Source organism: Gavialis gangeticus, unplaced genomic scaffold (genome assembly GCF_001723915.1).
Source record: "Gavialis gangeticus isolate Ggan-Ray unplaced genomic scaffold, GavGan_comp1, whole genome shotgun sequence".
Taxonomy (NCBI): Eukaryota; Metazoa; Chordata; order Crocodylia; family Gavialidae; genus Gavialis; species Gavialis gangeticus.
Window position 1 is genome coordinate 42,845,618 of NW_017729006.1, and position 22,323 is coordinate 42,867,940.

General features: G+C 41.8%; 1 protein-coding gene across 4 annotated transcripts in view; it reads left to right on the plus strand.

The window, feature by feature from the left end:
* Positions 1-6,841: 6,841 nt before the first annotated feature.
* Positions 6,842-22,323, plus strand: part of LOC109291906 (solute carrier family 12 member 7-like) — a 119,636-nt gene continuing 104,154 nt past the window's right edge. The window contains exon 1 of one of the 4 annotated variants that reach the window (XM_019509135.1): positions 6,842-6,947. In XM_019509135.1, coding sequence (XP_019364680.1) covers positions 6,908-6,947 — 40 coding nt within the window. In that variant the 5' untranslated portion in view covers positions 6,842-6,907. The remainder of the gene's footprint in view (positions 6,948-22,323) is intronic. The other 3 variants (XM_019509136.1, XM_019509138.1, XM_019509139.1) reach the window with 3 other exon arrangements.

Consider the following 22,323-nt stretch of genomic DNA (forward strand, 5'->3'; position numbering starts at 1 on the left):
GGGGGGGGGGGGGGGGAAGGTTGGCTCTAGCTCCCCTGTGGGCTCCCTCTGGGCAGGGCCCTGGCAGTCTGCTGTGTACTCACCATTACTGTAGAGTGAAGCGTCTTCCTCTCTCCCCTGTCAAAGCCTCTGACTTGGCTCCTCCTGCTTGCTTGCTTTGCACGAACGCCAGTGCAAACGCCGGCACACCCTTACAGCGTGCCTGTTTGTGCGCTCAGTTTGTGCATGGCTTGGGAGTGCAGCTCCCTGCTGCTTGCTAATTGGGATCCGGGGGCTTTCCCTCTGGATCCGCTGCAGCTGCGCCCAGCTGCTGTCACCTCTGCTGCTAGTGCTGGTCTTGGGTGAGTGTGTTGAGGGCATGGGCACTTTCAGCATACATGCGCTCGCTCCTGCTCCTGGTCCCAGTCTCTGGTGCTTTAGCTGGGGGCAGACAATCCCTAATATACCTACCAGCTCAGAGGTGCCAAACTGACTAGCACCGTAACTGAAAGAGACCTAGGAGTGATGATAGACCATGGGATGAGCATGAGCTGTCAGTGAATGCTGCAGCCAGCAGGGCAAATAATATTCTGGCATGTATCAACCGATGCATTTCAAGCAAAACCAAGGAAGCGATTCTTCTGCTCTACTCAGGATTGATGAGACTGCAGCTGGAGTACTGCATCCCGATTTTAGGCACCACACATCAACGAGGACATAGAAAGCTTGAGAGAGTCTAGAGAAGAGCCACCCATATGATCAGAGACTTGCAAGGCAACCCATACAAGGAAAGGCTCCGGGACTTGGGCCTCTTCAGCCTAAAAAAGAGATGGCTGAGAGGGGACTTGTAGTGGTAAGCTGCTACAATGGGGGAATACATTAAGGGCTCGGTGAACAACTGTTCACCAGGGCACCCTTAGGGGGAAAACCAATAGTAATGGCTACAAACTCCTGGAAGACTGTTTCAGGATTAATGCTAGGAAAAACTTCTTCACAGTTAGGGTGTCCAGACTGTGAAACCAACTCCCTCCAGGGGTGGTGCAATCGCCTACCCTGGAAATCTTCAAGAGGATACTGGATGGTCACCTTGCTTGGGTCACCTGACACCAGTTGTCTTTCCTTACTAGTTCAGGGGGCTGGAGTTGATGATTTTGCAAGGTTCCTTCAAGCCCCTTACAATCTATGAGTTACAAAATGCTTTTGGAGCAGTAATAATTGCTCTCTATAGAGATTACAAAAACATATTTTCATTCACACAAACGTACTGGCAACTAATTTTTAAAAAGGTTGTAAATATGATGAACTATCATCCCGTTTTAGAAGTGGTGTTTTTTATGAATATATCTCTTGCCATTCAACTGAGCTCTTGTACTAAACTACAGCATTATCCATATAAGTCTTGTGGAAAGATTTTTTTGTTTTGTTTTGTTTTTGTGTATTTTTTTTTAATATTCTGTTACTTGGAAGGACACCTGTTTCAGATGATTCATTGACAGTAGAGGAGTCCATGTAATTCCATTGTAAATAGATAAGAGAATGGCTTGTTTTAAATCCATGTGGAAATTCTTAGTGTACTTGAGAGACTATGAAAACAAGCCCATATTAAACTGCAGCTTTTAATTACTTTAATTATTTTTTATTAATATTGATACAGCTAATTGACTGCCTCGTTATAACGAATGTCCTCTTTTTAATGAACTTTTCTCTTGGCCCAGTGGGGGTTTGCTATAATAAGGTTGCATGGCAATTTGGCTTGCTGAGTGCTGTTTTAGGGGGGAGGGGAAAAAGTCAAGTGTGAAATGATGAATCTGTGTAGAGTTCTTCTCTTAGGCTTGGTAAATATATTTTTCTTTCTTTTATGAAGTGCTGACACTGTACACTGAATTTTTGAAGCAAAATTCTGTGGTAGCTCTCTGGCTGAAGAACTATTTTTTTTTTTTTCCTTCCAGATTAGGCATGGCTAAAGTTTCCTATAAGCATCTCATCAGAAATCATGAAAGGAAATTATTAGATTTTAGAAAATGGCTGTGAGCAGATTGATTATAATCATGCAGATTTTTTTTTAAAAATGATGGATGTGGTCCACTAGCTTCTGTTGGAGAAGGTGGCACTGCTTGTTTTGCAGGTTTATTCTACCTGCTAGTTGAGCCATTGAAATTGTTGCACTAGATTCTGAAAGTTTTCAGGAATTGTAGCCTGTTTTCAAATGTTTGTTCCCCTAGAGACTGGTATCTGTGTAGCTTTCAGTGGAATAATTGCAAGAGAAACAGTTTTTGCTAGTTCACCCCCTCCCCCCCCACATTTATCAGTTTCCTTAGACTGGTGGTGGTGTTTTTCCTTTCTCCCCCCCTTAAGTCAGAAGGGGTGATTTATAGTAGTCTAAGGTAAAACTTTAACAAATGCCTGGCCCTTATTCCACAGGGATTCTTCATAGTTTCATAGTTGGTAGGGCTGGAAGGGACCTGAGCAGATCATCAAGTCTGACCCCCTGCCACGTCAGGAAAGAGTACTGGGGTCAAACGACCCCAGCAAGGTGTACATCTAGCCTCCTCTTAAAGACCCCCAGGGTAGGAGCCAGCACCACTTCTCTTGGAAGTTGGTTCCAGATCCTAGCCGCCCTGACAGTGAAGTAGCGCCTCCTGATGTCTAGCCTAAACCTACCCTCTGCCAGCTTGTGACTGTTATTTCCAGTCACCCCTGGGAGTGCTCAGGGGAACAGGGACTCCCTCAGTGCCTGCTGGTCCCCTGTGACTAGTTTGTAACAGGCCACTAGATCCCCCCTCAGCTTTCTCTTATGGAGGCTGAACAGGTTAGGTCCCGTAGCCTCTCCTCGTAGGGCCTGCCCTGCTGCCCCCGATCATGCGAGTGGCCCTCCTCTGGACCCTCTCCATGTTGTCCACATCCCTCTTGAAGAGCGGCGCCCAGAACTGGATGCAGTACTCCAGCTGCGGCCTGACCAGTGCCACATAGAGGGGGAGGATCACCTCCCTGGACCTGCTTGGCCCCCAGCCTTTAAAGTGTGCTCAGAGACATGATGTAAAGGTGGACCTTGGCATAGCTTCTAGTGAAGGTGAGCCCATGGCTTCTTGGATTCTGGGACTAGGAGCGTGACAGCAAGCACCCTTTTGGTGTCTCTTGCTATTTTTTTTGTAATGTTGTTTATCTTCACTGAATCTGTTTGATCCTTGCTTCAGGGTGCACTCACTAGTAGAGAGATTCAGTGATGGTTTATAGATATTGCAATGTTATGATCTTATGTAACTTAACCATGGGATGGTTTAGTCAGGGATTTTCCTGCCTTGAGCAGGGGGCTGGAGTACATGATCTTTTAAGTTCCCTTCCAGTCCTACTGTCCTATGATCCTATTAATAGATGCCTATTTATCAGGGATCAGTTTACCTCTTAGCCTCCACCTTTTGCAGGAACTAAGGAGCATGAGCTCCTCCTTCAATATCTAATTTTTAAAGAACAATTTTCAAACTTCATATTGTTCTTGTACCTTCATTTTATAAACCTTGTCCAGGCTGTCAACATTCTTCTTGAATTGAATTGAAAGCGGTTATTCCTTCAGCAATCCTCTCCTTTCCCTACTTGAGCTTGAGTTCTTCTGTCTGTACTTGAGCTTGATGTCAAGGATTGCATTACCTTCCTGTAGCCATAGCTTTGCACTTGGAGCTCCCAAGGTTATCACAGGAATTTTCTATCCTATAAAGTAACGATTCTGAGAAGATATAGTCTCCTAGCCTGTTGATATGACCTATTCTTAGACTTTTGTTTTAATGTGTGACCTTGTATTTGACTATATTTAAACACAAGGTGCTTGACTGTGCGCTTTAAGTTTTACAAAACGATATATTTCACTGCTGGTTTCTCCAGTTGGCATCTGGCAGCTTTTAAAGAACCTTATTTGTGGGGGAAAAAATAAAATTGTTTTTAAGTTTGTTTTTTTTTAAATCCAGTTTCTTTGTGAAACTGATCAATCTGTGTTCACTGTCCAAACAGAAGGAAATGGAAGAAGTAAAAAATAAATAGAGCATATAATCAACTTGAGCTTTAACTTTTTGTTTTTTCCCCTCCCTATTTTGTCCATTTTAAATGGCATTTGTCTGATAAACAAGGAGCCTTTCTATGATTTTTGAGATCAGATTCCTATTTCTTACATTATGACAGGGTGCTGTTGGTCTTGAATATAAATGCAAAAAGACGGGAATGATGCAACTTTTGGGGAGGTCTGCTTTACGGTTTTGTGAACTGGGAGACAAGAAAAGTGGTTCGGAACTTTTGTTCTGTATGCAGTTGTAGTGCCTTGAACCCTAGTCAAAACTGAGGTCCATAGAATATTTGTCAGACAACCAAGAGACCTTCTCTTTCCCTCAAACGTGAAGGTTTCTGCATATGGTTTGCATATGCTGAAACCAACTGCTTGATTGTATGTAGGAATAAAATAAAAAGTAGGGGTCCTATGAGAACCATAGTCCTCAGTCATAATATCTGGAGTAAATAAAATGTTTGTGCAGCTGCAATTGGCATTTATCCCTTAAATTCCTGAGCTGTAAATATTTGGTGTATAAGAAGCATAATCGCATTGTTTTCCAGGATCTTGTATGATGCACGTCATTATGGTGTCAGAGTACCTTCTGGTAGAGTGTGTGGTGATATGACTGACATATGTAATGTGGCTTTCTTGTTAGTCTCCTTTCTGTCTTTTTGTGGCATGAGCTTCTTGAATTATGGGGGGGGGGTTGTTTTGATAAGATTCCTTTTTGTGTATATTGCTATCTTTCTAATACTGGAGAGAGGCAAAATCATAGACATGGACTTTTATACTTGGTGAGGTTTGTGAGGATCTTTGTTCCCAGTGAAGTTTTATTCCGTGTTCTTAGCCCAGCTCCCAAGAAAGCTTAGTCTCCCACACCAGATATACCTCAGCCCTAAAGTACAGAGCTCCAGCATATCTGAGGAGGCAGGTTGTCACTTCTAATCTTTACCAGGGAGCTTTTAGGCCATACATTAGGTTTCTTGGTCTAGGCACCAATCACTTCTGGAGATCAGGACAAGCTCTGAATTTTGATGATACTTTGTGGGGAAAACGAGCATAGGAGGTCAAGTTAGTGCTTTGTGATAACCCGCAGTAGTAAAAGAGTTAACGCTTTTTTTCCCTGCCATCTCACAAACATTTTCTCTGGCAGCTCCCATGAAAGCTTTTTGCACTGTAACTGATGCAGTCTACTCCAGCAAACTTCCAAAGACAATTTGGACAATGAAACCTGGGAATGTTTTCATGTAGGTATTAGGAAGAGTGTGATATTTGTCAGACTAACTGGGTTCAGCCTCCATCCTCCCTTCCCTCTGGAGTATAACACTTGAATGAATTTCAGTCCAATATATGCCCTACTGTAGGTATTCACATGCCATGGCAATGCCAGAAGGATTTGAAATGCTGCTGTAATGTAACACTTGCATTGTATTTTACAGTGTACTTTGTAGTGTGAAATGGAGGCACCCAGGTATGCTGTGACCTAAGTTCCTCCTTCATATTTGTATGGCTCAGAAGGGTAGACATTTGAGATGTGTGGGGTTTTTTTCCTCACTTTTCTTTAACCGTGTGTCAAGTTAAAGTTGCTCAGAAAGTGGGAAATGACAAAGTGGATATATTTTCTAATTGATGCAAAAGTTCCCAGGCAAAGGCAAAAAACAGATCAGTTAAATTGCTGACTTCCTTTTTTTTTCTTTTGGCTTACAAACAAAGTTCTCCATGTGTAAGTGTGGCATATGACCTGCCTGGTTCAGTTTTCCTGCTTTCAGAGGCATCATTTAGCATCTATATTGTAGTTAGTGACTTTTGTTTTACCCTGTGGAGTCTCTTTGGCTGTGCTCTTATGTATTCTTATCAGCTGTCTTAGATTTCAGCTTTGTCAAATTTCAGATGTACCATATTTTCATGGTGTTTCATATTCAAGGTGATTGTAAGTAATTCTAAAGTTTCATTTAAAAGCTTTTGAAGTAAATTTTATCATCAGTGGAACTGTTGTACTGTATGTGGGGTTCATGGTGATTTTGTCTTATAAAAAGAGCTGGATTTAGTATTTCAGTCTAACTTGACCGTAGGAATTAACCTGTGCAAAGTAATAACATCACAACAGGCTGTCCTAAGCTGCTTAATGTTATTGAGTATTTAATACATGCAAAATGACTTCACAGGGAAAATTACAAAACCTGCAAATAGACAAATAGCAATCACAAAGGAGAATTAATATTTAATAATTAAACAACGTTAAATTCAGTGAAAAATGCAGTTGCAGGTTTTTTTTAACTTTATTATTTTTATGCTAGTACACTGGCATTGTTAAAGAACATTTTGAGGCTAATACTGTTACATTTTTAGTGCATAATGTCCATATAAAACTTGGTTACAGAAAACAAATTTAATACGTGTATCTATATTGTATAGCTATAATTTTTAGCTACTATGGCTCTTAAACATCATATTTATGATGATAACTGTGCCGTAACATTAGCTCCTGGATTAACATTGCTCATTGTGCATAAACAGAAAGATAGACATTTGCTCAGTAGAAATGTCCTAAAATTGAATTTTTGGGGATGAAGACAGAGTTGGAGGCAGATTGTCTTCCTACTTGGAGAAACTGGGTGTTTAGGCTCTGCCCTTTCCACTGAGCATAGTATTTGTCACTGAAGATCCTACAGCTTAACTGTGTTTGGAGAGAGCTGCAGCTGCAGTGCAGCTTGGCTTTGTGACATAGGCATACTTTAAACTGCATGAAGCCTGGATGCCTTGCCTTGGGATTAATCCACTACTACTGAGAGACAGGATTTGAGGTCTCGCATAAAACGGAGAGGGGGCAACTATCAGCTTCCTGTTGTTTTGTTGCTTCATACCTGAAGAGCCAGCAGCTTTTTCTTTATTATGAATGAACAAGATTATGAGGAAGGTGGGCCAAGCTCGGGTGAGTCTGTTCTTTAAATACAAATGTTTTATATTTGACAGCTATTCTGACTTTTGTTGGAAGTCTAATTGAAGCTTCTTCAGAGTAGAGGTGACTTCTTAATTTTTTTAGTATCAAGGGTATGTTCCACAGGAGTTCAGTAACAATACTAACAACACTGTACTTGAGTTTTAATAACAATATTTCTTACATTACTAAATTTTTAATTGTAGTTAGCGTACTGACGAGAGAGGGTGATGCAGGATCAGAATCCTCTGTTACATAAAAGGCTTAGAGAGAGGCAGCTTAAGATGCCTCATTCTGCTTTTCCATATAATTTAAGTAAACAGCACTGGTCAGTGACATAAATAGCACAAGATAAATTAATTTGTTTTGCAGTGGCTGCTATTTTTAAATATTTGTTTACCTGGAATTATTTTTGTAAAATAATGTAACTTGGTTAAATTTCATGGGTTTATTAAAACCTCTTAACTGTAGTATACCTAAACTAACACATTTTTGCATGTGCTACTTGTAAAATTACTATACATCTTTCTGGAACAAACCTGTGACTGTTTTCTTAATATCTAGGCATGATGAGGAAGATACTATTGCAGTTTTGCTGTGAGTTTTTAAACTGACTCTTAATGTCACCTTTATTCTGCTTTAAACTACATTTTTAGCTTTTATTTTTTGTTTTTAAGGCTTTTAAAACAGAAGATACATGGGGAATATGATGAAGAAGAAACACCTGTGTTCAGTCTACAGATAGGTTCCTGTAAATTTGTTATAGAATAAGCCCTAATCCTCTTTTCTTTTTGCATAAAGATATAATATAGTATAGTGTATAATGTCAGGGTAAGAAAGTTAATGCAGCCAATTGCTAATGAAGAATTTGGAATAAGGTATGGGTGGGAGCTTGAAGGAGGACTGGGGGAAACTCTTGTATATTAACTCAATAAATAGGCTGTATAACAACTCCTATAAGTTTTGCTTAAAGCAGTTATTAAGTGAACAAAATAGTGTTTCCTCATGAGTAATTAGAATTTGAACAAAAATCAGAAGTCTCTGTCTTGTATATATCACATGTAGAAAGTGAAGCTGTCCCAATGGAAAGGTGCTATGAAAGGTCATATTCAAGGACTCCTTGAAAACTATGTTGAGGGTCAGAATAGAGTGATATTTAAAAACAAAAGGTAGAAAAATCTCTTGGACTCTTGTGAAACTGTATCCTGAGCTAAACTGCCTTAAATTACAAATCTGAGTCATGCTGATGAGTTTATACCTTATCCAAACAATGCCTGTCAGTGCTCTTAAATAGAAGTTTCTAGCTTTTGTCAAGGTAATGCTGCTGGCAGGGTTGGGGGCCCCACTGTACTAGGGGCTGTAATTAAAGACAAAGACAGTCCTTGTCTGGGAAGGCTCATGATCTAAAAAGCACAAAAAGGTGTAATGATAGTGGATGAGGCTACAACGTATAAACAAATGACACTGCTGAAGAGCTGACACAGCTCTTCTGAAATTGATTTATTTTGTCGTGTAATAATTGAAGCTTGAGGAAAGGAGCTGGTAAAAGAAAGATGAGGAGGGGAATGCTTACAGCTTGCTACTTGCATAGGCATGTCATCAGGTTGGATTTTGTGGGTTAGAGGCAAGCCTAGAGAAGGGTAGCCATATGGATTTTTTTGTCATAAAGCTTTTTTTTCTCTGCAAAGGGAGAACTTGTATATTACTTTGTTCAGCTAGGTAAGGTGGAGTTAGTTTTGAAGGAACTTGAGTTATGGACGAGAAGTATTTTATTTATTGTGGAAATAAAGGCTGAGTCAGTGTCAAATGGGGAATAGTGTGGTCAGCATGTGAGCAGACTTGAGTGGAGCAAGACCAGAAAAGTGAAGGCAAAAGTAATTAAGCCATGAAATGTGTAGGGCATAGATAAGAAGTCTGCCCTGCGTAATAAGGAAAGCTCTGATTTTTCTTTTTTTAAAAAGATGTGTGAGAGGGGGAGAGAGGCAAAACTTTAAGACAAGCTCAATATGTGCAAATAATGGAGAACCAAATCAAAGATGTTACCTAGAATCAACCTTGAGTAACTGAGGTGACAGTGGTGGTGTTCAGTATGATGGAGAGAGTGATGAGAGGAGGGCTTTCGGGAGAACACCAAGAACTCGGGTTTAGGTATGTTCAGGTTAAGACAGGGGCGGGCAGTTATTTTGGGCAGAGGGCCACTTCCTGAGTTCTTTTGGCAGGCCGTTGAGGGCCGTGTGACAGGCAGCCAAAGGCAGATTAATATTAATTTTCTAAATTTTTTTTTAGGGGCCCCGTGGGCTGGATAGAATGGCCTGGTGGGCTGCATCTGGTCCTCAGGCTGCATTTTGCCCACCCCTGGGTTAAGGCGACAGCTGGGCATCTTCTGGAAAAAAAAAGATGTTGGAATGACAGACTGGCACATGAGATGGAAAGGGGAGAGAAATTTAGAGACATTTGTCATGAGCAGAAAGGTGTCAGCCAAAGCATGTGTGTAGGTGAGAACTCTCAGAGGTAGGCTATAGAAGAGGAAGGACCAAGAGTTTCAAGTTCAAAAGACTTAGTTTTTCTGTTTTTCAGACTGACAGAAATACAGACTATTCTTTATCTAAGGTAGAAAGTCTAGCAAGAAGAACCAGTATCCTTGCAGTGGCAGATGGTGCCAAGTCACTTAATTTAAGTGACTACTGACTTCACTTTCATATAGAGCCAGGGGTTTTTTGAGTGATTGCTTTCCCCCCGCCACAGCAGCTTACTGACCCTCTCCAGGAGAATAATTACAGCAGCACAAGCTGGGGCAGGGAGGGGTCTGGAAATAAAGGGGTAGAGAAGAGTTATTATGTTGGTGCACTTTTCTCTCAAGTAAGGAATGATTCCCATGTAGTGGACATGACTACATAACAATTTAGTGCAACACCACTGCTTTGAAGGGTACTAACTAGGAAAACCCAGTTAATAAGGTGTTTTGGGGGGCTTTTTTGTTAAATGCCTAGAATTTCAGAGCCTTGAGTTAATGAAAAGTCTGGGCAAAGAAAGACATGGGCAGGCTCTGGCATTAGAGCTGTTTTCAGTGGGAGCAAATTCCAGGAGCCAAAGGTCTGTTACTAAAAATACCATGCTTCTGATTTCTTTTGTGATTCATCTATAAGGCTAGATAACTTCATTCAACTGGAATGATGTAACTGACATGGCAGGTTTGGTGTGAAAGGTACCTAGGTCAGTAGGGGCTTTTATATATGGTAATGAGAGAGCTAATTTTTCATAAGACGTGGACTGACGGCTAATGCCGAGTGTTGAACAAATGGTCGTGCAGCTCTGCTGTGCCTTAATGAAGTCTCGCAAGTGACATTCAGGTTAAGTTCTGTTAATCGGTAGTGTTGATTCTAGAACAGTGATTCTCAATCTTGTTGGACACAGGGCACCCCTTTGCTTTCACTTGTCTCTTGTCTATAGGAAAAAAAAATAGTAATTCTTTTGCTGCAAAAAAACTCGGAAGGACCCCAAGAGGTCAGAATAGTTTTTGACACTATAGACTTCTATTTGAAAGCTTTGGGTTTACCTTGTGAACTATGTAGGTATTGACACCTCAGGTGCTGTAGCTCTTTTGGTTGAGAATCACTGCTTTAAGTAAATACAGGTTATGAATAACTGAATAAGACTTGCTCATAACAAGTGGAAAGTCTACTCTGTTGAACAGTTGAAGATGGTGCAAAATGGCATTTTTTTGTTACTGTTGCTATTCTGAAATGCAGTTGCAATGATGAATCTAGTAAAATCTTGAGAAATGTAAAATACTTTCACAAGTGAAAGGCAGGTATCCAGCAATTGTAATGGTAGAAGACTTAATTAGGCTTCCTCTCCCAGTAATCACCAGTACTCCTGTGACCAGGGATGATCTTAAATTAACTGGTTTTTTTTTTTCCAGCTAGGAAATTGATTCATTGTTTTACTTCCAAAAATACTATCCATTGATAGCTGCTGAGAAGTTGCCATAAAAATTGCAATTTAAAGATTAACCTTAAAGTAAATGATCACAGATTTGACTCAGTTTAAATTAGAAAGTTGAAAGTAGGTCTATAAGTAGACAAGGTTTCATAGTTTTAAAGTAGTTAGGGGTCAGAAGGGACCTGAATAGATCATTTAGTCTAAACCCCTGCCACTGGCTGGAGCACATGCTGGGATCACATGACCCCAGACAGGTGTTCATCCAACCTCTTTTTGAATTTACTCAAGGTAGGAGCAAGGACCACTTCTCTAGGCTCTTTAGGTAAATGTGATATCTTTTATTAGACCAACTAAACCATTGGAAAATGTTCTTTGTAAGCTTTTGGGCACAAACACCCTTCTTTAGGCATGGGGAGAGTCTGTAATTGAAAAAGGCAAACTGAAAATAAGAGTAGTCAGTGAAATCTTTTTGATGTCTGAGGAGTTCAGGTACATGACTGCACCCTCAAATTGGAGAGGCATTATACCTGTGATTTTATAGAAATCCCTCTTTTGGATTTGTATGCCAAGCAAGGATTAGGAACTTGTAGGGAAGGGCTCTAGAGTAGGGGTAAGCAACCCCTAGCACGGGTACCAGGGCGTGGCACATGAAAGCATTTTGCTTGGCACGTATGCTTCAGGATGGATGGCAGAGGAGGCTGTGGTCCCACAACAAGGATTGGGCCCCTTGTGGCTTCCCCACTGTCTGTCTCCAACTTGCCAACATCTTGCAAGATGAGGTTGTGGGTATGTTTGGCGCTCTGCCCACAGATGTTTCTGACCCCTGCTCTAGTCTAGACCTTACTGAACAAATAAAAGAATATTAGGAGACAGCAGAGTGCCTACAAAGAAAAGTGGGGGGGGGGCAGGAAGGGCTGTTCAGCAAAGATTGCTGTATCTCGGAGATAAATATATATAGCAAGAATTGCCAAAGTACAACTAATGATTTTTTTTTAAGTTTAATGAAAATAATACGTTTGTTGCATATACAACAGCTCAAGCTGTGGTTCTGAGCTGGTCCCAAGCTGATACCATCCACTTATGATTGATTGCAGTGTCCAGTATTCACTGCCCCTTTGGGGAATCAGTATTTTAAGTTAATTGTTTAGGGTGAGTGTTGGATCTGTAATCTGGCTCAATCCATGGCAACGCAGCAATGGTATTCATTTGTATATGTACCATAGGGCTGGGACTGCAAGCCAGTGTTTGCAGGCAACATGCTATTAGAGTAATAGTGTGGCCTAAAGCAGTGGTTCTCGGCCCTTTTTGTGTATGGGGACCCATTTGTAAACATCCATGGCCAGTTCTAACCCAGTGTCCCTTGCTCTCAACCTGCTCTCCCCACCCCCAGCCCTCCAGTGTGTGGGGCAGGGGGTGGTTGTATGGGGACCCCCAAACAGCCCTTTGCAGGCTGGAACTCTGCCAGCTTGCAAGGAAAAAGCCACCATTTCGCATGTTTTTCTCCTTTAAATGAGAATCCATTTTTAAAGTTTATTGATCCATTTCTAAAGCTTGTTTGCAACCCTTTCAAATATTCTTGCAACCCACTCTTGGGTCACAACCCATGGGTTGAGGAACACTGGCCTAAAGTGATATGCTATTACCATTGAACCTGAGCCACATCCGTGTACTGTGAATTCAAGGCCTATTCTTGCTTTTCATCAGTAGAGTGTCCTAAGCAGGTCACTGGAAAGTGGTTCCTTCTGGAAATTGCACCATAGAGCACTGCGCTAGTGCTTTTTGAGAGAGAGATTTTTTTTCAATATGTTCTAAAAGTCCAAAATCTACATGTGCAGAAGCTTTGCAAACAGTACTGGTCAGAGCTATAACTACTGTACAGAGAAAAGGGCAACTGTGTGGCCACTGGGCACAAAGGGAATTCCCTCTTCCTTCCCCAAGTGAGAAACTTCTTGTCATATTCTGACTTGTTCTGAAATTAAATGGTTAGTGAGATTGACTTGAAAATTTGTGTGCCACCACAGGAACCTAGCTAGAGTTTGGCAGGGAATTTCTAAGCTCATTCTGCTTGACCACAATGAGGCTTAATGCGGTACAGGTGCAGGACTGCACCTCTGAGGAAAGAATGGAGGACGTACCTAACTAAAACCAGGACTATCTCAGGAAAACAGAATCTGGGGAAGGAGTTAGGGTCAAACTGGACAAGAATTTCAGCCTGATAATCCCAGTGTAGTGATGTGGCAAACATGTGATCCTTGGATGTAAGGGCATCCAAGGATCAAGACAACTATACCACTTCATGCAATGTTGGTGAGGCTACTCCTTGAATACTGCATTCAGTTTCAATGTACATGCTTTAAAAAGATGCTAGAAAGATAGAGACGACGCAGAAAAGTTGATTAAAAATATTTTGTGCCTTAAAGAAAATACAGGGTGAAACTTTATTCTTCTTTAGTTTATCAAGAGAGACAGAGGCGGGACTTAATTACAGGATTAAAACCTTCAGAGAGAAAATACCAGGTACTAAAAAGCTGTAAGGTGGCACAGAGACTCATCAATGGCTGGGTGTGGTTTTTTTTTTTTTCTTTTTTAAATCAAACTAGAGGTTTATCTTAAAGGTAAGATTAATCATTGTTCTTTAGCAATCCCTCTCAGTCAAGGAAAATAGTCTTCCACAGTTGTCTTATTTGCAGGTCTGAAGAATGCTGATGAAGCTGATCTGAGATCAACAGACTCTGCTGTAACTTGGGCATGCGTTTCAGTGCGGGGTGGGTGGCTCCAGAATCTTGATTCAGTCCATGGCATGCTGTTTCTACTTCTCCCGGTTTTTTCCATCTCCTGTTGTCATCGTGAAGTTTCAGTCACTGTAACAAGCTTGTGAATTCTCTGTTTATTGATGACTTCAAATCAAGAACAGCTGTCTTTCTGGCAGATATGCTTTGATTCAACCCCAAATATGAGGCCTAGTGCAGTGGATTTTGGGTAATGTTCCCTGGCTTGAAGTAAATGGGAGGTCAGATTAGGTGATCTAATGTCTCTGGTCTTAAAATGGACGGAAGGGTTCTGTGGCTTAAACTTAGGGGAGTTTGGTTGGGGGATTCCAAAGTTACTGCCACTACCAAAATAAGCTGCTTACAGAAACTTCAGATTCTCCAAACAGTTTTGATACAGAAACGGAGCCTTAGTTTTAACTTGTATTGTGACATTTAACATGGACTGTCTTCAGGATCAAATATTAAATGATCCCTAGGAGTAGTTAACAAATATGTTTGCTCTAATTTCTGTATTTCCCAAGTGGTTTTTGGGATGCCTTCGGCACTTATGGAGACTACTGTTCTCCTGGTAATCTTTTTGTGGTACACTTCTAATCTACTCAGATTGGGTCTCGGAGGAATAAATATTGTTTCTTGAATGTAAGGACCATTCATTTGAATCGTGATATTTGGGTTTTTTTGTGTCTTGTGAACAGTAGTGATTTCATTGTACCTTTTTCATAATATGTCTGAATGCATGAATAGTATTAGCCAGTTTCATAGTTTGTAGGGTCGGAAGGGACCTGAGCAGATCGTCAAGTCTGACCCCGTGCCATGGCAGGAAAGAGTACTGGGGTCAAACGACCCCAGCAAGGTGTTCATCCAGCCTCCTCTTAAAGACCCCCAGGGTAGGAGCCAGCACCACTTCACTCGGAAGTTGGTTCCAGATCCTAGCCGCCCTGTCAGTGAAGTAGCGCCTCCTGAAGTCTAATCTGAATGTACCCTCTGCCAGCTTGTGACCGTTATTTCTAGTTACTCCTGGTAGTGCTCAGGGGGAACAGGAACCCCAATGCCTGCTGGTCCCCGCTGACTAGTTTGTAACAGGCCACAAGATCCCCCCTCAGCCTTCTCTTGTGGAGGCTGAACAGGTTCAGGTCCCTTAGCCTCTCTTCATAGGGCCTACCCTGCTGCCCCCTGATCATGCGAGTGGCCCTCCTCTGGACCCTCTCCATGCTGTCCGCATCCCTCTTGAAGTGCGGCACCCGGAGCTGGACACAGTACTCCAACTGCGGCCTGACCAGTGCCGCATAGAGGGGGAGGATCACCTCCTTAGACCTGTTTGAGATGCATTTGTGGATGCATGACAAGGTGTGGTTGGCCTTCCTGACTGCATCCCCACAGTCGGCCCATGTTCATATTGGCCTCAATAATGACTCCAAGATCCTTCTCTGCCTCTGCACTGACGAGAAAGGAGTTCCCCAGCCTGGAGGTATGCTGCTGGTTCTTCCTCCCCAGGTGCATCACCTTGCACTTGTCAGTGTTGAAACCCATCCTGTTCTCATCTGCCCACCCCTGTAGCCTGTTCAGATCAGATTTGCAGCCTGTTTCTTCCTTCTAGCGTGCCCACTTCACCCCACATCTTGGTGTCATCTGCAAATTTGAACAGGGTGCATTTTATCCCTTTGTTTGCCACACAGGGCTTCGGGAGATGGTTAGAAGACTCCTGATCTGGGACCATTTGGATGGGTTGCATTTTTTTATCTGGCATATGAGGTCTGATATGCAGTTTGGAAGCTGGGATGTTGTAGGAGGGATCAGTTGTGCCGCTGAGGATATCGCCAGAGTCCAGTACAAGACTTCCAGCTATACTCAGCCAGTTGTCTGCTAGGACTGTCTTGCTGGGCAGCAGAAGGCAGACTGGAATAGGAAGAAGTGTATTGGGTGCATGGCACATGCAGACAGTGCTGAAAACAAGGTGGGTGAAGAGTGGAACCTTTATAACAATGAGTGGAACTTGCATTGCAGGATTCAGAGCTACTTTTTCAGGTTTTGTTCATTTACTGGTGCCGTGGAGAGGTTTTGGAAGAAGGCAGAGCTGGTCACTTGGTTTCAATGAGGTTTTCCCAGGCAGATTTTTCATTTTCCTCTCCAGCCAACAAATCTCCCTCTTCTCAGACTCCCCAGCTCCCAGTTTGTCATGCTCCATCTCTACTTCCTCAAGATCCAGTGGAAATTTCTTGAGTCACAAGATAACCCTTGTTTAATACAAGGTTGGGCTTTACTGGTAATGTTTTATGCTCTTCATGATTAGTAAAGGCATCTGTACTCTAACTTTCTGAGAAACAGGAAATAAGTAGTTGAGGTAAAACAAACAAACTGGAGGACACTGGTACTGTCTCTCATCCTGGTCTCCTACACAACTGTAACTCTGCCTACTTTGATTTAATGCCTTTAGTCCATGTGAGGGATTTCGCACCATGCTTAGGAAGTATCCAAGGTACACTAGAATATTACAGTTGTGTGTGTTTTTTCCTTTGAGAGGTGGAGGTGGCTGAGGGTGGATGTGGCCAAGGTCAAGCCTGTGTTTAGGATAGACACTGGGAACACGCATAGTGAGATTTCGCCCCCCCCCGCACACTTGGTCTGTTTCTCCAGACAAATCTCCAGGGATGTGTTGGGTTTGTATCCTTTATTCTAGTGGTTCTCAAACTTTCTAAACTCTAGGTACCCCTTCCTTGGAAAGTGCTATCTCTTAGCTTTCAGTTGTGCTTTTCTATAGAAAAAATAATAGATGAATTCTCCTGTTTCAAAAAACTCAGACTATAACAGGTCAAAATTGTTTTCTTGCTCAGATGGATTCTTATTTGAAGTCTGTGGCTTACCTTGTGAATCACCTGCCAGTGTTTATGCACCTAACTATGCTAATATTGAGTGACGACCTTAAAGGCTCTTGTGGCATCATAGTTGAGAATCACTGCTTTATTCCATCTTGGAGGGATTCTCTCCAGGACATCATCTCTTGCTCTTGGCGTACAGTCTTATGACTCCCTCCTCCTGCCTGCTCTCCCACCCGTCACTGATAGCTGGAAGTCCCCAGGATGATAGTACAGCATCGGAGATGGGGGACTGGCACTGCTGGTGGCAGTTTCAGAGGGCACAGAGAATATACAACAGAATATCAGACCAGCATAAAGCCTGCTCTCCTTTTATTTCCCCCTATTGCATCGTGTATCTAGTGGAACATCTTCTGGAGTGGCTGATTTAACTCGGCCATTCTCGTGACTTGAGCACTTTTACATGTGATTTTTGTTTTTACAATCTGATCCTCTTCAGAGATCTCCTGAAATACCATGGCCCGCATGTAAAGGAAACAAAAGATCCCTTCTCTTTTGCTCCTTCATCTCTGCTCAGATTACAGTATGAGCTGGGACAGTTAGCTGCAGTTAATCCCCGGCTCCATACAGCTAGTCCTAACATAATGACTGAGATAGGATGTGATGTAAGATCAAACCTGTGTGGGATTTCTTGTGCTTCCTTCTGAACCTTCTCCTAGTAACTATGGTCAAAGCAGAGTATTGGACTTGATAGGCCACTGCCCTGATTCAGACTGATGAAATCACTTAGTTTTGTGTGTTCTTACTAACATCTTTACATTCTGTCTAGAGACTAAAGCAGCAGTCAGTGCAGATCTTGAATTGCAGGTACTTCTAGCAGAATTCAAAACCTGGTTACATGTTTATATGGATTGTAAGACTGTTCAGAGCTATATTAGGTAATGCTAAACTGATCATCCTTCCCACATCCTCCCCTGCTTCCTCCTCTTCCCTCCAGCCGCCCCTCCGTACCTGAGAATCGGAAGAAATGTGAGCCTTCCATGTTTTGAGAGGTGTTTTTTAAAGCCAATGTCTAACTTGGGGGTAAGCCTAAACCAGGGAGCAAATTATCTGGTGACTTAAACTCTGCATAGAATTCAGGCATCACAGTGAGTGTCTAAAACCTTAAATTGCTTGGAGATGACTACAGGACAGAGTGCCTATTTTTACTTGCCTTAGGGTTGTTGATCTAAGGACATAAGCAGACAAGGTTCTTTGGGTAGACATGATACCTTTCGTTAGACCAACTAAAGAGTTGGAAAAAATGTTGCTTGGAAGCTTTTGGGCACAAACACCCTTCTTCAGGCTTAGGGAGAGTCTGTTGGTGTTCTGTGTGCTCTCCTGGGTAGAATAGAAACCCATTTCTTCTTGCTGTACTTGCTCAGTGGGGAGACACTTGAGGTGGATTGCCTTCTCTCCATTCTCTTTGTGTTATCTGCAGGAGGTGGCTAACAAGACACCTTTTTGTGAGTGTTTTTGCCTTTGAAATTAGCTTCCCTCCTTAGTCCCAGTGCCAGAAGCTGTTAGGTCTCCAGGCATGTTGCAAACATTGATTCCTCAAGCTTTTGAAGGGAGGATGAGGTTGAAGACTAGGGAGATCATGGTTTGTTTTGCTATCTTCTAGTTAACCCCTAAGTATTCGTGTGAAGGTGGCAGGTTCATTCCCTTGAACTGGATTATGCACCGAGTATTTTGATTTGAGAAGGGCATCTCTAGAAATGGTTTGTTTTTAATATGTTTAGATGAACAGAAATGTGAGAGTAGAAAGCATTTTAACCAAAAATAGCACAGATCTAAATTTTTAGACAGGGACACGTTTTATTTGAATGAAATAATGCTCTTTTATAAGTGTGTCCCTGCTTTTAGGAGTTTATAGTCTGAAAACCAAGAAATGGAAGTCAGGCAAAAGGGAGAAACAACTGGCAGTTTATATGCGGTCTGCTTGTTAAGAAGTGAGTCTTTAAGGGCATACTCAAGTGTAATAGTGTAGTGGAGTTTCTCTGGTGAAAAGTGTCTTCTGAATAGGGGCTTGGGTATGAAAAATCTGACTAGTGGGAAGATGGTGCTGGGAACACTAACACTAGAGCAGAAAAGGTTGCATGACTCTTAACAATAGAGTCTGTAGGGGAAGAGCAGAATTGTTGAGATCTTAAGGGGTGGTAATAAAAAGCTTAAATTGGGATGTGATCTAAGATGGAAAGTCAAAGAGATTCGGAGAGTAGAAAAGCTAAGTGGTATGTTTCTATTTGGAGCCTCTGGTTACATTTGGCAAGACTGATCTTTAAAGTATCTGTAAAACCTTAATCTCATTAGAGATGTGGTGCTCTGTGGTGCTTTTTCTTTTGTGCTGCTGCATCAAAGCCTACTAATTGTTTTCACACACACACGTAATTAGAATCTGAAACATCATCTTTTTTTAATTGTATCAAAACTCGAGTTACAGAAACAACAGAACTGAAAGGCAGTTTTTACCTATGAATCGGGCAAATCTCCAAAGTATCCCTTTTATTCTCTAATCTCAGAATTGCAGAGACTGCTGTCTATGTACATGGTTTCTTCCTTTTAGCTTTCCAATACCTCATAAATAATTTGCCAGTAAAACAATGGATGTTTCAGAATGCTGACAGAAACTTTCTTGTACATTCTGTGTGCTTGCTGCTCTGACACATCTTCCTAATAATAACTTACCAAACAAAGAAAGTGGTCAGGAGGAGGGGGGAGGAGAATACTCTAACCCTTTTTAGTGTAGTGGTCAACATCTACTTGAGTGGTTTTCAACTTGTAGCCCGCAGACCCGATGACTGTGATCAGTCAGAAGTATATGAATGCCCACACACAATTCCAAAGGGTCTGCACCTCCATTTGAAATTGTTTAGGGGTCTGCAAATGAATTAATTTTGAAAACTGCTGATCTACATAATAAAAAGTAGAACTCAGAGCTGTGTCTATGGCTAAGGTTGCCTACTATTTGTCAGTGTTAGACACTGCTCTCAGTGACTTGCATCTTTACCAAATTTCAGTTGGTTGGGGTGACACTTAAGTTGGATGTGTGCTTTAGGATGAATTTCTTGGGAAGTGCTTAGCTGATCTTCCGTGAAGAGCAACAACAACTTTCTTTAAATAACCTGTGCCAAGTAAGCATGTTTCTTACTGACGGCTCCCAAATCAGCACCTTCCTGAAGCTGCTCTTCCTATTAGCTGAGGTACTGCCTTGTCCCTGTCAGCTTTGCCAGATTTGCAAAAGCAGGGAATACTGTACTGGAACCTCCAAACCCTTGTTTTTTACAAAACGTTCTTGGATATCACAAACTTTAGGGTTTTTTTCACTCTTAATACATGATTGTATTACCATAAACAACTAATATTTTTTTCATTAGTTTGCTTGCAGCCCCCTTTTTGAACTTTTATTTTCCCTGCCAAATTTCACTTTGGAGTCTCCATGCACAAAAAGTATTCAAGGTTGTCTGAAGTTAGAAAATTGATCGGATAGGAACATTTCTTTCAAATGCTAGCATGTTTGCATTATCTTGAAATTAAATGTTTTGGCCACTCTCTGCAATTATCTACCTGATTTATTGTACAGAGGGTCAGATTTTACTGTTCACCTGGCAACACTGGTTCCTGAGTGCAGGCCCTGAGGACAGGAATGTCATCTTGCCCATGCTCTCGAGATTTTTTTTTCCCCACTAGATCCTAAGTAGCAAGGGAATGAGAGAGGGGGAAATAGGAGAAGATGAAAGTGGAAATTAATGAAGGGCTTGGAATAGAGGAGGGCATGCTTAGTCATGGGGATGGAATGTGAGCCTGGGAAGGAGGAGAGTGTCTCATTTGCTTCTAGTGGCCAACCCAATGATGGAAGGCAGCCTACTGTTACCCTTAGTTCATCTTTTACTTCAGTTAGAATTAGGCTGTGCTGTAAATTTTTAAGACTTCAGCCCTGCTGACGACTTGAGTGACCATTATGGTTAAAAGGTAGGGATTCTTTTAATGTAATATAGGATTTAATAAGGAGGTCTTTAATATAGTATTGTTTGCAGCAGCCAGACGTAGTCCAGATTACTAGACCCCAAATTTATTTCTACCTTAATTATACATGCAAACACTTATTTAAAACTTTTTTTAAAGAATGTTTGCATTGTTACTTCTCTGGTATGCAAGTTGCCAGTGTTACAAAGCTAAATTCTTTGGTTCGTTATTTTACAATGTTTGAGTTATTGTACTCACTTCACTAGCTCCAATTTTATGTCCACTTTATTCTGGTGAGCCAACATGATAGCAAATTTAACTAGACAAAATGCTGTGAGAGAAGACATCTAGGGGGTTTGTACACGATGCAAGGGTTTAATTCTCCGTAAATTGTAGCAGTTATTTTTTAAAAACACTACTTCAGTTTATGGCAAAGTAAACGCCTGTGTCGGAGCCTGATCCTTACGTGCCTCTCCAGCAGTGGGGAGGGGAGAGTGAGCTGTTCGGCAGGTGGAGCGGTCCAGGGGCGGGGGGGAGCTGATGCTTCCCTCTGCCACAGCAGTGTGTCTCCCTGCCCCCCTGGTTGGTTGTGGGGTTTTTGGTTTTTTGGCTTTCTGTTTCTGTGGAGCCTGCCTTCCCGGGCTGCTGGTGGGCTGCCTGCACAGCCGCTGAGTCTTACAGAGCCCAGTGCTTCCCTCCACGGCTGTAGGGTAGGAAACTAAAACTCCTCGGAGGTGTTGTACTTTGCAGCACCCCAGAGTTGTTTGTTGTGTCCCAAAATCATTTAAGGCACATTATGCTGCTGAATGTGCTACAGCAGCTGGAGTTAATGTGCAGTATGCCACCAAATGTGCAAACAGCAATGCCATTTAGAGTGGTGCAAAAGGCATTTAACCCACTTTAAACCTGCTTTAAAGTGTCGTCTACAAACGCCCCTAGATGCTTCTAATGCCATGCCAGTTTATAAACACTAAGTGGATGTGCAGAGTAGAGAGGCTATGGTCATATGAACTAGAATTGCATGAAAGATTATCAGAATTAATAATTGAGTTTCCTCTTTGAAAAAATGACGATGGAAAAAGAACTGCTCCTGAACACTTCCTCTGTGATGTAAAGCTTTATTTGTGTTAATGGATAGAAGCCACAAACCCTAATGGAAAGGGTGACTTGTTGTCTGTCTCGCTGTATTTTATAGAATGCTTACAAATTACAGGATTTACTGAATTGCACATGATGCTTTCAAAGCCTTCAACTTAATTGCAGTTGTTGAGTTGAGTACAGGTTATTCAGTTTATATTATGACGAGACCTCCACAAGGATATTAAACAGGTCTTAAAAAGTTTTCAGAGTAAAAACTTAAGAAAATGCTGCCTTGTTGCAACCTGTTTAAACATTATTTGATTTAGTTGCGTCTTAAGTTTAAACTTCAATTTGTGTGAAGTGATATCACTAGGGGAGGGGGAACCTTCACAAACATGAACATTGGCAGATTCATCAAGAAGGTTGTTATGTTTGTTGTCCTTTTCTAACCCCTTACTACTGTGCTTCTCCTGCAACACCCACTCTTGAATTAGTAGTACGCGTAAATGATAGCTATTTCTATGATTCAGCATTGGCTTAACCTTTGGAGAAGATGTAGGGAATTTGGGAGTTTATGGATTGACGTTGAGACTGATAAAGCATAAAACTTGGTATTGCTGGGACTGGATTTGTCTGCAGAAATCTCTCCTGTGATGGTGATGCTAGAATTGGTAAGTCAGCAGAGCCCCCTAGCGGAAAGGTAGCACATGCCTACAGACTTGCACTTTTTTCCCTTCCCTGCCACCAACATTGCTATAC